At 33.9% G+C, this 18,062-nt stretch overlaps 2 protein-coding genes across 3 annotated transcripts; one reads left to right on the top strand and one right to left on the bottom strand.

The window, feature by feature from the left end:
• The first annotated feature begins 3,018 nt into the window (after positions 1-3,018).
• On the top strand, positions 3,019-8,289 carry LOC130748287 (sodium/calcium exchanger NCL2-like). Its single transcript, XM_057601471.1, has 9 exons — positions 3,019-3,531; positions 4,003-4,200; positions 4,361-4,545; positions 5,008-5,153; positions 5,272-5,533; positions 5,727-5,875; positions 6,481-6,733; positions 6,848-7,129; positions 7,796-8,289. Exons 1-9 carry the CDS (start codon positions 3,117-3,119, stop codon positions 8,042-8,044), a joined length of 2,139 nt encoding a protein of 712 aa, XP_057457454.1. The 5' UTR covers positions 3,019-3,116; the 3' UTR covers positions 8,045-8,289.
• Positions 8,290-11,393: 3,104 nt separating this feature from the next.
• LOC130748375 (basic leucine zipper 2-like) lies at positions 11,394-15,562 on the bottom strand. Of its 2 annotated transcripts, none has more exons than XM_057601598.1 (4): positions 14,674-15,528; positions 13,046-13,136; positions 12,793-12,919; positions 11,394-12,180 (listed from the first exon to the last, which is right to left on the bottom strand). In XM_057601598.1, exons 1-4 carry the CDS (start codon positions 15,246-15,248, stop codon positions 11,963-11,965), a joined length of 1,011 nt encoding a protein of 336 aa, XP_057457581.1. In that variant the 5' UTR covers positions 15,249-15,528; the 3' UTR covers positions 11,394-11,962. The 2 variants fall into 2 exon arrangements, with proteins under 2 accessions (XP_057457581.1, XP_057457582.1); XM_057601599.1 differs by having other exon boundaries at positions 12,156-12,294; positions 14,674-15,562.
• Between the last annotated feature and the right edge of the window lie 2,500 nt (positions 15,563-18,062).

Here is an 18,062-nt window from a genome sequence, read left to right on the forward strand (position 1 = left end):
TATAGCGTTTTGAATATTTCTGGGTATGGCATAATTTCTGAGGTCTTAGTGCATTTAGGCATATCTACAAGATACACTTGCAAAGTAGGACAAAGATGATTCGATATAATAAAGATGTGTTTCTTATGCGTGATCTGATATTTGACAACGTGCATGAAATTCTAAATCCTGACTTTGATGAGCGGTTCTTAGTTGGTATGTAAATACCTTCATTCAAATAATTTCAAATACATCAACACTTCCATGTATTGACATTACCATTAAACATATGTTATGGGAGAAGTAACGCACGTCGGATATTACAACGAATTTGAGCGGAACAGAGTCCATACGCAGAGCAGAGACATTGAAATTGAATCTCAAGGGTAAATTTGCTTTTATCAATAACAAATTAGTATTATTAATTTCTATAAATTCCTACGGAAGAAAGTTAACAACTTTTATTTAATTTTTTTCCAGCAAAAAAAATTAAATGTTTTTTATACGGCCAATTTGTCGACGAATTAGACGCACTTCTAAATTCAAAAGACCACAAACATGTTGTTATTATCATATTGTTGGGAGTTTTAACAATTCATCAAGGTACATTGAATTATTTTGAGCAACAAACGAACATAAACTTCTATATGATAAATCAACATGTTCAAACTTAAACTTACAATCGATCGCTAATTTTTTTTCCAGGGGAATATAAACTAACTGCTGGGTTAAACTACACTAAAGTATTGTTCAATCCTGACATTCCACAAACAGTGTCCTACAGAGAAAGGTATGTATGTACTGTGGATTTCACATTACTTTGAACAAATTTAGATGACAAATAACAACATAATTTTTGTTTCTTCGCAGATTGTTTGAGTGTGACGCAGTTCATACTCAAGTAATGAACGTTGTGATTGAAAGATTAAACGTTACTGAAAAAGATGAGTTCCTAACGCTTTTCCCAAGCACAAGTATTAAAAATTTAGTTACTTGCAGATCGGTATGTTCTCATCACTTTTAATTTAATTTATTAGACATTTTTTTTATTAAAAAAAACAGACATTGATTTTCATTCAATGTTTTAATTAAATAAAACAATTACTTATTATATTATTAACTTAGTATTAGTGAATAAATTATTAAATTAGTAAATAAACATTTAATGTTAGTACACTAAACAAAAATGCATTTTAAATACAAAATTCATGGGGTTAGAGTTTTTTAAACACTAACTACAAACTTAAATACTTATTAAAGTAATTTAATAATCACCTATTATGGGAGATTAACAACACATGAATAATGAGATAAAATATCAATTAATTAGACCATAAACTCTTATACTCTTTCATTGAATTTAATTGCTTTAAATTCATAACGTTATAATAGGAAAAAAAGATTTTGATACACGTTTTGAACAATTTTAAAAAAGATTAATTCATAGTCAACAGTTAAAACAACAAATAATATATTCAATTCTTAAAAATAAATGTTTTAATTTTTATTGTAAAAAAAATGATGGAACACTTATTTAATTTTTTTTTAAATTTTAATTTTAATCAATTTTAAAAAAAAAAATTCTTTAAAAGTAAATACCGTATTTAAAAAAGAAAAAAAAAACTACTTAAAGTTCTTTTAACGAGTATTTTAATTATCATTTAATAAATATAAAAACTCTTATATAAACGTATTTTTTTTTGGTTACTATATAAACGTATTTAATGGATCTTAAATAGTGTGTTTTATATTGAGTTATAAAAACAGTAGACTCTATAATCCCTCATTTTAGAAAAATAAAGTTTACTCTATACAAATTTAATTACTTTTTCTATAAATAAATTACTATTTAAAAAAATAACAACAAAATCAAGTACAATCATTTCCCATTTAAAAAAAAACATGTTACTGAGTATTTACATTTAAAGGTATCACATTTACATATGTTATCATCACTGTTAATCTAACAATTAGTTGTAACTACGAATTTTTTTTTGCATTTTATTCATTTCTACAGCGTACAATATTCATTATATATGCCACGATTAAGAAAATTTAGAGCACAAATGATTGGTATTACCATAACTGTGAATGTCACTCTGCAGCATACTCTGACGGAGCACAATATTATTGTGAAAAATGTAACAAGCATGTCACTCCTACCATACGATAATCTACAAATTCGATAAATAAATTAATTTGTAAGATATTCAGTTTATTTAATTATTAATGTTTACATCAGGTACAAATTGTTGCTTAATGTTGCTGATGATACTGGATTTGCAACGTTTACCGTTTTTTATCGCGAAGGTTATTATCTGATGTTCAATAAATCGTTTTATGTGTGCAAATCTTCGTGCATACGTCAATTTAAATGTGCTTTCGACCCTTAAACACATTACTTTGCAAAAAAATAACCTACAAATGTGTAAAAAACAAAAAATAAACCAAATACCTATATAGAATAAATTAAAAAAAGATATTAATTGATTAACAAAAATAAAAAAAATATAAATTCAAAATTAAATTCCCCGTGCAAGGCACCGGTTAAAAACTAGTATATATAAAATGGTTATAATTTACTTGAATTTATGGATAGAGCTAGCTAGGGGATAAACTAAGAATACTATCTTATAATGCGAGATGCTTGATGAACGTTGACTATCCAATTTTTCATATTATTTATATGTCACCACATTTTCCTGAGATCATTACTTAAATCTCATTTAAATTATTTATAAAAAAAAATTAATGTCACTTAACTTTGTTGCTTTCATGTACAAGAAATGCCTAAGCAATTCTACTAAAATAATGACAAATATTGACAAGACATGAGTATTTGACTTCTTCGATAGACACCAAACCTTCGATCCAGTCGTTGTAACTTTGATGTAGATTATTAAATGACGATGCATATCACATTGTCTTATTTAATAATTTGTATGGTGCACAAGTCCAGTTAAATTGTTAAAATAAACCCACGTGATAATCGTATATTGTGGATACTCAATGCTTCACATGTGGTCTTAAAGATAGTTCAAATAGATACTACATAGAAAATAGATGAAAGAATCTCATTCTGTTGGGTCATTTCTGCTCCCTCAATTTCTCTTACTCTCAGTTCAACATAGATAAAAATGAGGAACATTAGAAAGCTAGCATGCTTCACACTCTATCTTTCTGTAGTAGCACTTCAAGTAGTTGAGTGCCGTTTTCTTAGCACCAGTGTTTCTCAGTCATTGGTTTCTGATGGGGATGATGATGTTCAGATTCAGACCCAAGACTCTTATCTAAGACTCATAGACCAAGGGGTTGTTGAACATGAATCTTCTCCAGGGGAGTACTGTAAGCAAATGTATGGGTTCTTGCCATGTTCCAACAACATTCTTGGTCATCTCTTCCTGATTTTGGTTTATGAGTACTTGTTGTTCCATGGAGAGTCATATTTGGCTGCTGGGGGTGAACAAATCTTCAAGATTCTTGGTCCTGGTGTTTTTGGTGCTAGTGCCTTTGATATCCTTGGTGCCCTTCCAGAGTCCTTAATTCTTGTTGGTATGAAATAGTCCTTTTTTTTCTTTCATTTACTACTTCTAAAGCAGTTTTCAAACTTTCAATTGACTTTGTCACTCTGCTGTATCTGGTTTAAGGTAGTTGAGATACTATATTATTTGAATTATTTTCATTATTTAGTAGAATCCATTCTACTCAGTTAAAATCAATTTAAGCCAGCTAAAATCTTTGTTTGGATGTACCAGTAAAATTGATTTCATGGTCAAGAATTGAATCCACTTACCGCAACAAATAGCTGCGTCTGCATTAAGCATAATCAACTAGATTTTACAACTGAATTTTAATACATTACCCTGCAAAAATCACTTTTTTCGTAAAAGTATCCAAACATAATCACATCGTTTGAACTCACGTTGATGTAGGCTACTTCAGTAGAAGCATTTGTTTCCAGAATCAATTCTGTTAAGGGTGATATAAACACATTTGTGGCTTTTGTTTGACTTGGTTTATCAGTTACTGGTCTTTCCAGCGATAAGGAGAGTGCACAAGAGTATGCTTCCACTGGAGTTGGTTTGTTGGCTGGATCTTCCATCTTGCTTCTTACAGTAGTGTGGGGAACCTGTGTTATTATTGGCAAGCAAAAGTTGAAAGATGACCTTAATTCTGTTAGCTCAACTTCATCAATTGGAAGAATAAAAAAAACTTTGACTGGTCTGTTTGTTTCTTTCCCTGTACTTGAATCCTTAAATATTTACTTATAAAAAAGTGCATAATCTTAAAACAAACAAACAAATTCTTCATGAGCCTTAACTCCTTTGTAGTTGTTAGATGTGTAATAATTGATGTCTAGTTTTTCTTAATGGATTTATAGGTTATGGCATCACCATGGATGTAGAGACCAGAAAGATGGCAATAATCATGGTTTTCTCTGTTATACCACTCATCCTAATGCAGATTCCCAAAGTGTTTCAGCTATCTTCTACACCACGTGATGTGACCTTGATGGTTTCTCTTATTATTTCTGTGGCTTTTCTCATCTCATACTTTATATACCAGGTTTCTCATCCAACACCATCTATTTGCATTTAGGTGATCCTTAAAATCACTCTGTCTAATTGTGTGTGTTTACATTACTATTGTTAGAATTGGTTGTCAATACTAAAAGTGAGTTAAAAGTGAAATGACAATTTCTGTAGGATAATATTGTAGAATCCAGTTATGAAATCTCACAATTGATTATGTCGATCACATTAGTTAGCAATTGCAGTTGCATCCTGAAATTATTTTAGAAACTAGAATCAATTATGGAAAGAAATATGATAACGTTTAAAAATTTATTCTAACCATGGACTTGCAAGCAAACCTAGGATCAAACATGCTCTGAGTAAGAGAAGGGGTGTAACATACCCTCTTCCATCAACCAGTTACTATATTGTAAACTTTTTGCATTCTGTTATTTGATTATTGCTTCTTTTCAATAGCAAACTGTCTTCTTACATTGAGCTAATGAATATGCAGGTATTTAAACCTCAGATAGAGAAAACAAGGCTAGAATACATAAAACATGATGATTTGATATTAAGAATTTTTCAACGAGTTGAAAAGCAAACTCTGCAAAAGATCCTAACCGAAGATGGAACTCCTAATATAACTGCTATCAGTGGGTAAGTGAGATTGATTTCATGAGACAATTTTCAAAGGATTTGATGCTCATATTTGTCTAGTTTTTAAGCATTTATGGAGTACATAACTACAAGTCTACAATACTTCATCACCATGCAGGCTATATCATGAAATCAGTCAACGTGGAAACAAGGATTTATTAACTTCTGAAGTGAAAGAGTTGCTGCTTGGGAACAACTTAACTGACACAAATATACAAGATGAAAAAATTGCAGACATGTTGAAAGTTTTTGACCGAAACGGTGACCAAATTATAACCAAGGAAGAATTTGTCACTGGCTTAACTGAATACATTAACCAATCAAAGCATGCTCTGGATCAAAAGTACCTCCCCAAAGAATCTATGAATAAAATGTATCAGGTGTGTGATAATGCACCATGTGACATTATAATTTGCAATTTCCTTATACAATCTACTGCCATTTAAGAAAATGCAGAGTTCTAGTCCTTTTGAGATTAATTGCAAATGAGTTTCTTCTTTAATTTTCTTTGAAATTTGGTCCTTGTATTTTTCACCTTGCTAATTAAGCTTGTCCTTAATGAATAATGAACAGACTTTTATCAAGCCATGGATTGAACATGTGAGAAAAGAACGTGAGTTGAAGGGACATCTTATTTCTGGAGTCTTGAAGCATGCTCAGGATGATATGGTTGGCAGGTTGCTCACAGCTGAAGGCACACCTGATACAACTGCTATCAGAAGGTATTCATCTACTTTATTGTGATCATACATATATTAACGCAGTGTTTGGAAAAAAGCCTATTTGACCTTATTTTTAAAGCATACATGTTTAGTGTTTCGAGCTTATTTTCATACGATAAGCTCTTGGATAAGCGCTTATACCTATCTTACTAATAGGGTGCTTTTAGTGAACGGTTTAATTAAGTGTTTATGGCAATAAGCACTTATCGCATCATAATTTATTCATAAGCTAATTTGAGAAATTTATTGAAATATGCTGAAAATAAGTTATAGGTAAGCATAAGCTCTTATTCATAAACTAATCTGAATAGATAATGAAAATAAGCTCAAAACAACTTATAGGTAGACCATAATCTATTTACATAAGCTCTCCCAAATACTTCCATAAGGGCTTACGCTATAAAATAAGCTCAATTAAATTCTTCCAAACATAATCTATTTTGAGCTTATTTTAAGGAGCTTCTCAAATTAGCTTATATATTGACATAAGCACTTAACATTTAAACTGCCAAAGTTGATGAGATTTGGATGTCTTGATGACACAACAAAAACCTAAATGTTCCTAACTAATTTTAACTGTTATCTTGGCCTGTGTGATGCAACAGGTTGTTTGAACAAGTTGACACAAATGGGGATAACCATGTTTCGAGATCTGAGTTAGATAAAATAGTGAAGGAGATCCACTTTGGCAAGACTGTAGATGTAGAGGAGGCAGCTGCAAAACTACTTCAAGATCTTGATCTCAACAGAGACGACGAAATCAGTGAGAATGAATTTGTTGAAGGTCTTTCAAAATGGATAAACTCAAATTCCAGCAAAACTGCTAACTCAAAATCCTCAGCTCAAGGAACACATCAAGTATTTCCATTTTTCCTTAAGAAACTTACGATTTTCATTTTTTCTTCTTCTTAATTTGCAAAATACTTGATGAATATATATTTACACATTTTCTCTGAAATGATTTTGTATTAGACCTGGGAAGAAGTGGAAAAGGTAATGGAAGAGAATCAACAAAAAGGGATATCTGCATGGTTGGCAGCTATAGGATATGTGGTGTTGGGAATTACTATGCTGGCTCTTCTTGCAGAGCCTCTAATAGCAAGTGTTCAGAAATTCTCTGAAGCTGCGGGGCTTTCATCCTTTTTCATCTCATTTATTATAGTCCCCCTGGCTACAAATTTTAGAGAAGCAACCAATGCAATCAAAGAAGCTAGCCACAAGAAAAGCGGTAACACTTCACACACAATGTATGAGGTTAGTCATGTTCCTGTGGCATTTTTCCTTGTTCACTAGTTTAACTTCTAATATCAGACCAAATTGTTGGTTTAGTACACATGAATGATTTTATATTACATTTCTAACACACCCTCACAAAAGAACTCACCACATTTGAAGCGTGAATGATACATAGAACTCCAGCCCACTAGGTCATAGAGCATCGGATAGCATGTGATGAACAAAACATATATCTCAAAAGTCCATTTCCACACAGCCGGACGGACTACTATAGTGAGTCCAGTGACTCCCCGAGTAGAGTTGAGTCAAAAGGTATGGTATAGCAGCCTTTCCGAGCGAGCCTCTGGGATCTCCTGTAAACCCCATGATGTGGTAAAGGGAGGATATTAGGGGTGTGCCCGCGTGGGGGCTCTCTTCTGAGTAAGGAAAGAGCTCGTAGCCACGTTATCGGTCTTGATCACGAACCTTGAGTCCAGCGAAGAAAACTACACTGCGCTTGGGTGAACAGCTGCATTTCGTTGGGAATGTGCACCGGAAATTGTGATTCCAATTTACGAGATACTTAATATTGTTTCAAACTGAAAATCAAACATGCACAAAGTTGTTAGACACAAACAATATGAAGGGTTTTATATTATATTTCTAAAGATACTTACATATATGATGACAATGGGATTAATGCAGATTTATGGAGCGGTGTTCATGAACAACATTCTTGGCTTTGTGGTGATCTCTATTCTGATATACGTGCGAGAAATTACTTGGGAATTCTCAGCTGATGTACTTGTTGTGGCAATTGTTTGTGCTGTAATGGGACTCGCTGCTAGTTTTTTCCACACTTTTCCAGTTTGGACATCCATTCCAGCATACCTCATGTACCTACTCTCGTTGCTTATGGTTTTTGTTCTCAAAGATGTTCTTTATTATGTTTAGTGACTCCTTGTGAGCGAGACCAAGAGATGTGACATAACAAACTTTGGGTGAGGATTGTTGACAAAAATTGTATTGTGTGGTCCTGCATAGAGCAGAATATGTTATACTATATATGTTATGAATTGTAATGGTGCAGTTGATGTAAATTAATTGAGACAAATAGTGAAGTGGAAGAAACGATAATTGGCTCCAAATAGTGAATTCATATGAATGTCTAGTCCTAGACAGAAACATTCTGGCGATTACTGATTGATTATGTGAGGCAGAGTAAGAAAACATCCAGGGACAAGGTGGGTAACGCACTTGAACACTCAAATTAATATAGAGCTATGATTTATGATTTTTTTTTTTTGAAATATGATTTATGATTTATTCATACTCAAATTTTTGTTTCATCTGATCATCTCATATCCACTTTCTTTCTCTTCATTTTTTTTATTACATTACTGATCATATTTCTTATTTATCTTTCTTCTTTTCTTATCTCTCATTAAATGTGAGTGAAAAAAAGTGTCAACTAAATTTTTTCATCAATATATGTATGAGAAAAATGATGAATGATTGGATTATGCAGTTAGTTGGCCATAGTGCAAGTAGGAGGATCGCATAACTGCTGCTAGTGTGAGGACTACACGTACGACCAACTTTGTATTGATTATGTCATTCATTGGGTTGACATTATTGTACTTGTTTGGGGTTTTTGATAATTTTTTGGAAAATGAGAATTGATTTTAATATAAGGAAGTTAATTCAAACTTGCTAAAATTTTATTTTAATATGATGATTAAAGTAAGGGAATTGTTATTATCATCATCCTACATCTATTCATACCACCTTTATTTTCGTAAAATCTGGAAAGACTCTTAATTTTTTTGGTTCTCAAACTTTGAAAGAGCGTGATGTTTGCACTCTTAACGTGTGTCCTTTTCGAATTTGAAGTGCGAGTGTAACAAACTTTAAAATACGCAAGTGACGCACTTTAAAGTGTGTTCTGTCATACAAACAGATGACTGCTAAAATAACCTGGAATGCTGATATGTCCTTAATTTATGAATAATATTACAATATACAATGTTACAAATCACTATTAAAGTCAGATCCTCTACTTAGTCAGCGGTAAGATCTACGATTTTATCGATTTTCAATGAGTATTGTTGTGTAAGAATTCTTTGATATTGAGTCATGCGACTCAAGTATGTTAACTCCCAAAAAAAGCTCTTTCAGTACAATGTTGATGCCATTGGGGGTTAGTAGCTGGCATAGAGAATTCATTATGTAAGCGCACCTAAAAATAGAGTAACCTTAGATAATATCTTTATGGCTAAAAAGTAGTTTTTCCCCCTGATGTTTCAACGTTAAAAAGTGGACGGTGTGGCTGTTAAGTGCCACGTCAGCACTCTACGTGGTGTGACACGTCATTAAACAACATTCCGAACTTGACAAAAGGGGTTGGGGGATTGGAACCGAGGACCTTAGAATAGAAAAACGCACACTTCACCACTTGAGCTACACAATCAATTGGTAAATTAATGAACAAAGTTGTATTTATATCATGCTTATTCATCATCCTTCTTAAAAAACATCATCTTCCCCTATTCTTCACACCCACGGATCCAAACCCACAAATCCTCAAACTAGGGGTGTTCATAACCGAACCAATCCAAACAAAACCGACAAACCGATCCAAAAAAACCGAAATCCAATCAAACCGAAAACCGAACGGACTGAAAATTGAAAAAACCGAAATTATTTATTGGATCGGATCGGATTTCGGATTTGATTTCCAAAACCGAACCAATCCAATCCAAACCGAACATTCACAAATATGTATACTTTTAGTTATACATATATCATTCCATTTACACTTACATAGTACATATTTATTGTATATATATTGATTATATCACACATGCATCAAAGTTTACTATATACATGCATCAAAGTAAACAATTATAATCATAATTTTAAAATATGTTGACTATGTTATAATTTATGAATGTTATATTAATGTTATAAATTATGTATCATTGTATTTATCATATATTATATATTTTTAAAATTCATACAACACAATTTCAAAGTATAAAAAAGTGAAACAAAAACCGAACAATCCAATCCAATCCAAACCGCTATAGATTGGATCGGATTGGTTCGGATTTGAATTTAGTAAAAAATCCATTGGATGACAAAATCATAAAACCGATGAGATCGGATCGGATGATTTTTCTCCTCAAAAACGATCCAATCCAATCCGCGAACACCCCTACCTCAAACCCACAAATCCCCTTACTCCATCTTCGTAATTGCAGGAGCTTCATTTATGCTCTTACTCGTAATAACAGAAAGGTCAAAGAACTTACCAAAATTGAAGAGTGATGAAGATCTTGAAGGAAAAGTTGCTGAACAATGGGTTCATTCTTGATGGCCACTTTCAAAGAAGAACTGTCAGTAGATATGGCAAGAGTAAGAAAACCCGAAATGGAGCTTAATTACTGAATATAAAGACAATGAAACGGGGCAAAGGTGATTCTTCACCTCCCAAGCGAAGGCAATTTTGGCATTTCGTATCCTGCAACTTATCATTAAGCCAACTTTAGGAAGTGGTGTTGGATCAGTCCTCGCTAGTTGGAACGCTACACGCGACACCTTCTTCCATTAACGGTTAATTAATTTGTGACAACACACACATTTTCGCATTCTGGAGCACCTTGGATACGAGAAAAAGGACACCTTCAACGAAGAAGCAGTCAAATGGAGCAGGCTCACCATCTTGCATGCGTCCTATGTCCTATACTCAGGTTCGATATTCTCTTACCATAAGAATAACTAATTTGTTTGAGTCGTGATATATGGGCGTACATTTTTTGCTTTGTAACCAACGACCATATACTTTAGCGACGGTTTTTAACTGCTGCAAACATTAACGATGGTTATAAACCACCACAAAGTGTCCAAATCTGGTCTAAATTTGTTTATATCCTTACTACTCTCGGTAATGTGATAGTGTATCATATCATAATCGAATAAAAACTAGTGATCAGAAGAATAGTAGTATTTGAAGAGAAAACTCAACTCTGTTTTCTTACCAAAGAAGCACATTTGCAGCATTTAACTACCATTAGAAATCATTATTGTCTCTCTTACCAAAATAACTAGAACGAAACGAACAATCATTGTCTCTACATTTAATTGGATTGGATATGAATTTAAACAACACCAACCCATGAGTACTGGGTTTGGGGTATTAAATTTTGGACCTAAAGAAATCATGGTAAGTTCCATCCATGTATATATGCTTCAATTGAGATCCAGAAATTTGATGACACAACACAACACAAAATCTTAAAAATATACACAACATCAAGTTCCATACGTTAAGAATTAATGTTAGAGTTACATAACATTTTGTACAATTTTCCAAATGACATACAGGAAAAATAAAAAATAGCAGAAATTAAACTACACCCAAATGGAACAAAAAATAATACATCAATCAAATACCCCTTCCTCCAAAACAATAAAATAAAAGGAGAAAAGTAATTCTCTGATAGCTTCCATGCTGATCCCGATCCAAACCCACGATGCTCTGTCCCCTTATTCCACCCCAAAGAAATCATTGAGAATAATTTTCTCATAAAAAGAAAAAAAAGTGTAATCATACAGAAATTAATTAAATCTTGTAATTCCAATCCACACACCACCTTGAAGCAAGAAAAAAAACTTGAATCTATTTAATCAATCCACTTGTCAACTTCCTACCCTCCAACCTCATAACTGTGTGTCAGGAGTCCCACATTAACATTAATGAGGAACACATCATGTGAAAGTTCTAGTTATATGGCATCAAGGGACAATATTCATTACTCATCCACTGCCTTATTCCTCCATGTTTTTTTCTTTTTTAAATCTTTCCCTTAATTAGCTGAGAAGCTGCTCATTGTCCTTGTATGCCAAAGGTGGAGAAGCTGTTAGTTGCTGGTGAAGAGAGTGTTGTGGATGTTGCTGTGATGCTGGTGGGGATTGAAGAGAATGGCCATTGTTGTTGCTGTTGTTGTTGTTTCCCATCTTTTGAAGACTCTGTTGGTGATAGATATGCCTCAGTCTTTCAATTTCCTTCTTTAATGCATCTTGATGAGCTGAGAAATTCAAAAACAACACCCACTATCTCAATTTCCAGAGGTGACTAATCGAATAAAAGAATTCAATTCTTCATGTTTCAAAAATGCGCTTTTACAGCGTGCAATTTTCATCTGAAAGATTCCAAACTTAGATATCAACATCAACATTATTCATGAAGATCAACAATTAATCTTTGTATATCATATGCACACACTATAGATTAGAAGTCTCACATTGAGTCATTCACCAGAGATATAATATAGATAACCTTTATACGAGTTAAAGCAACCATTAACTCTTGAGCTATCTTTAATGTTGAGTTAGATCTCATAAATTCTAATATGGTATCAGAGCATATATATCCTAGATCCATTAAGTAGAAAACACTTATATTGAAGTCATCCAGGTGTTAGAAGTCTCATTGACTAGTAATATGACACAGAGAACATTTACAAACGGTAGATCAACCATTAAATCTTGAGCTAGCTTATGTGGTTGAGTTAAGTGTACCAATTCTAATACTATGTTTGTTATTCAAGCTTTTAACATGAAGAAAAATAAATATTATGATTATGAAAATGCTGAAGTGAAAATATATCTAACAATTTAAGAAAAGGCATTGTACTTACCGTCTTTGAAAATCTTGTCTTGGGCCAAAGCAGCAATCCGTTGCTTCAAGGTACTGTTGTCGACATTAAGAATCAAACGTTGATGGTCCAAGAATGCAACTCGTGGTGACAATGCTGAAACCTCCGTCTTCATTTAATTCACATTTTTCACAGTCAGTATTTACCACAATTTCTTTTTTATTGTCAGCTAATACTCATTTGATTTTGTGGAACTAATAAGTAAGCAAATATATTGTAAATAAAACCAATTCACCTGCAAAGTGGTTACGCTCCTTTCAAGCTCAGAAATGTACTGTAGCTTTCTCACCCTTGACCTCTGAGCTGATTGCCGGTTAGCCAAAATCCTGACATGCATACTTATTAATTAATGATAGTTTTTTTGATACAATTCATGATTGTTAAAAAAATAGATGTGTGCACTTATGGTTTGTTTGGTTTAAGCAAAGGGAAAGGAAAAGATTCATAGATTTTTCAGAATAAACTAAAACCCAAAAGCGTTGCCCAACCACACTTAATTGCTTCATGTGGAAATATAAGTTCAAAGAATGATATTGAAATACAAATAGAAATAAAAATTATTCCATAATTCCATTGTCATACAAAATACTCAACATGCGATCTAGATGTTGGACCCAAAAGGAGGATAACATGCTATAATGGGCCAAAGACCACATGGTATGATGGGCTGGCTATGAGAATGATATATCCTCGGAATTGTAAAAATATTTAACCATGTTAAGTTTCACACTCTAATTTGACCCAAAAAAAAAGTTTCACACTCTAATTATTATTAGTATTATCTTTCTAACAAGTGGAAACTCTCACGGCCAAAAAAAAAAACAAGTGGAAACTCTATTTCCAAAAACCATCAAAATAAATTAAAATCTTAATCTTAAGGCATTCCATTTATGATTCATATATATAATATTATCTTCGGGATCTATTTTTAACCAATAAGTATTGTTGAGGTGTTCCAAATCATCTAAGATATAAGATATATTGGCAAAGTAATTTTTATATATGAAAATCTTTAAATTTTGAGTTAACTATTAAATTCTCTCTTAGATCTCTCAAATTCTAATACAGTTTTAGAGTCTATCATTATTTCGCTAAGTGGAGATCATCCGTATATGGAGCATATATAGATCCGCAGATGTTCATTTCTACATATTCCACGCTTTAAATATTTAGTATTGAATATGAGATGATGTGTTGAGAAGTTTCATATTTATTAAAAATATGACTAAAATGATTATTATATATGAAAAGAAAATTTTCTTAAACTAGTTTTTGAATTGAATTACATTTAAAAAGTCTAAATACTCCAAAAATCACACTTGAATTAGTAACACTTCAACCTTATCAAAATCAATAGCCTATAGTCTATAGGTTGCGTAAAATGTTGCATGGAAAATTGTGAGCTTGAAATGTAGCTGGAGATGAACATATTTGACTTCCCACCAATCAACCAACTCATTTAATTGGTTATATCAGATTAATTTTCGTAAGATCCAAATATAAAAATATTAAAGCAATTAAGTGTCTTATATCATTAAATTGAATATATTATGACTGCTTGATAGTTGATATACAATATGCTGTGTAAACATATCATGAGAATTTCCTGTTCAACAAAAATTTCCCCATAAATTAAACTATAGCCAATGCTTTTCAGTTTTCACCATAAAAAATCATGCATTTCGATAATGATGATCAAAATCATAATTTCATAGTAATGTATTTATAATTCATTAATTCAATTCTGAAATAATTTTCAAAATAAAATAATTGTCCTTAATTGTGTGCGCATGGGAAGTGGTGAATAAAACAATCTAGTAGGAAACAAAAAAAAAATGAAACAATCTAGTAATATAAAATTACCTTTTAACCCTCTTGGGATCGACGACGGTTTCAGTGGTGGCGAAGGGAGGTTGCGCCGCCTCATTCTTAAACGACGTTTCATCATCAACGGCTTCGCTCTTGGGGTGAACAGGAACAGCGTCCAACGCCATTGCCTTTTCATCGTTGTTGCTGTTCTGGTCAGACGACGGCGAGGAGGGGTTGGACGCGGAAGAAAGCGGCGGAGGCGGAAGAACAACGCCGGAGATGTCATCGGAGAACATGGAAATGAGCTGCTCATCGTCCATCCTATTGAACTCATCGCTGCCGCCGCCGCTGCCATCTTGGCATTCGTCAAGGAACGGTGTCTCCAGGAAGGCAATGGAGTCGCTGACGGAGCGCCGGTGAGACCCCCGCCGCGTTGAGGAGAAGTCAAGAAACTCGTCAACCCATGATGGTAATTGTTGTGAGGATGTTGGTGGTGATTGGTGTTGACTTGGAGGGGTGGTGGTGGTGGTGGCGGCGGTGGTGGTGAAGTTCGACATTAATCCCCTATGGTGAGGAAAAGAAGGCCAATTTTGGGGTATGGTTGGTATTTTAGGAGGTAACTGTGCCATTATTCCCTATGTTTGTGTGACCCCAAATATAGAGGGATACCGATAATTTCGTGTACTACAAATGGCTTTGGGTTTCTAACTTGTTCTAAGTGTGTTGTGTGTTTGAGAAAATAGACAGATAGAGAGAAAGAGAACAGAGAGAGATCACAACAACCTAACCAACACAACAGCAAATCTTAGTTGAAAATCTTGTTGTTCGTTCTTGGGCTTCTAAAACCAGAGGGGTAGTGTATTAAAGAGATGAGAGGCAAAGCCATTGTGTCATGTACAACCTCATCATCATGGTGTTTTTATTCATGTGCAATAAAGGTGATTTTTTTCAAGTCGGTCGGCAGTCACGTGACTAATCCTCTTAAAACTTGAATATTATATGCATGCATATATGTTTTGTTTAACAAATTATTCTCCATACACACAGCTCATAAATTGAATATGAATTAAATGCTTAAAAAGTTCAACTATAAACCAAATGTACTCTGTTTATTTTTTTTCCCTTAGATTTGGGTATGTATGTAATGTATGTATGTCCTTGTTTGTTTCATTTTTCTAAGGTCGTGAGGTTTTGGAGAGAGAGGGAAGGGAAAGGAAGAGGGTCACATGGGGAGGGAATTAGAGACAGCTAGCAACAGCTAGCGGGTGAAAGACTCAACGGTTTTAGTGGGAAAATTGCAGTGTAGTTTAATAACTAGAGTCTAGAGGAATCAGCAACCACGTGCAGATGTGACCCCTTCACTTGGCATCCATTATCTCATCTCATCTCATGTCATAATAATGCATATATCATATAAAAATATGGATAAAGATAGCTTCCCACTTTTAGACTGCAGAACATGATATATAGAAAGGGGTTAAATATGTTTATGGTTCCTGTGTAGTGTATTGAGGACAGTTTGAGTTTGGCCCCTAATTTTTTCAAAGTAAAGTAACCATCCATCCGATTACACTTTTCGTAACAAACCACCCTTAACTCCGCCAGTCCTTGCCAAATACCATCACCTGAGGGGACGTGGCATTGCCACGTATTAAATGAGGTTGACCTGGAATTTATTTTCACCTTATTATTATTTACAAATCTTCATCTGCATATCTTCTTCATCAAAAACCCACTCTTCAACATCAATCTTCAGGTGCATAAAGGATCATTCATCAAACCCAGAAAAATTAGCAAAAAATGATATCTTTGGATTTGGTTCCACCATCTTCCTCTGTCACTTTCAGCAGACCCATTCACCAATTTTCCATTCAATCGATGACCCTCTCTTTCAGAGTCTTCTCCACACCAGCAACCACACCCCTCAAATCTCGCTTCATCTTCTCCTTCAGCACATGCCCCTCCAGCCCCTACGACGTCGTTTCACTCCACAATCCTTCCTCTGTTTCTGATCACTTGCGCGCAGCGGTTTCCCCAGTCTGAGCTGTTCGTTCGGGTCCTCCATTCAGTCTGAACCCGACCCAGATCTGCTCTCTGGTTCTTCCGTTGGGCCGAGAGGCAACCCGGTTTCAGGGGGTCTGAATCGGCGTTCGCCGCCATCCTCGGCATGCTCGCCAGAAACGGTTGGATGAGGTCCGCGTATTGGGTCATGGAGAAGAATATGGTTGGGTGAAAATGGAGGACGTTGTCATGGATGTTTTGGTTAGTGGTGATGCTTCTTCTGCTTCTTCATCTTCGCCTAAGGGATCGGTTAAGCTTCTTGATTTGCTGCTTATTGTGTTCCACGAATTGGGATGTTTTGTTGCTGTTTGTGTTCCACGAATTGGGGGTTGTGATTTGATGAGGAAACCCTAGATCTAGTTTTGAGGATTGATTTTAAGGCTTTTGGTGAATTAAATGGAAGAAGGGGTTTGATGATGAATTATTCTATTTTCTGGATTTTATATTTTTAATGCTGGAGAAGATGATGAATATGAAAATGAAGAACATAGATGAAGAGGAACCCATGAACTATTAATTTGCATTTTATTTGTTAAAATAGGTATGTAATTAGGAAGTTAATTAGAGTGTCTTAATTTTATTTTTAATTTAATAAAAAATGAAAACCTTAAAAAAACGTCATTTTTAATTTTTACTAAAAAATAAATTTCAGGTCAACCTCATTTAATACGTGGCAATGCCACGTCCCCTCAGGTGATGGTATTTGGCAAGGACTGGCGGAGTTAAGGGTGGTTTGTTACGAAAAGTGTAATCGGAGGGATGGTTACTTTACTTTGAAAAAATTAGGGGCCAAACTCAAACTGTCCTCAATACACAGGGACCATAAACATATTTAACCCTATAGAAAGAGAGAAATAAACAAAGGGGGACAAAAGATACATATTTAAGAGGTGAAATTAACCCTTAAGTTTATGAAAGTGAGAGGATTTGTATAGAAATTCATCCCCACGTTAGGCAGTTTTCACTGCCTGTACAATATATAAGGCTTGGTCTATTATAGCATGGCAGTTCCTGTGTCCTATCCATGTAAACTTAAAAGCGTGATAATGCTACCTTCAATGCGAGGCCTCCTGGTTTTCACATGGTCAGTGTACCATCGGAATCGTTCTACTCATTACCCTATATAATCGTCTAATATGAAATACAATAAAAAGTTATTCACGCCTCAAATACATACCCATATTGAAAGAGATATGGATAAAAAGAAAAAAATTGGAGATATAATAAGTAATGTAATAGAAAATGAAAGAATATTAAATGTTTTTAAATGTATTAAAGAAAATTTTTTGAATGCCATAAAGGTATTGGAAATCGTGGCTATAACCAACGGATTTATATCATTGACAACTTGGCGGAAATGTAACCGTTCTAACAGACGAGTC

Source organism: Lotus japonicus, chromosome 3 (assembly GCF_012489685.1).
Source record: "Lotus japonicus ecotype B-129 chromosome 3, LjGifu_v1.2".
NCBI lineage: Eukaryota > Viridiplantae > Streptophyta > Magnoliopsida > Fabales > Fabaceae > Lotus > Lotus japonicus.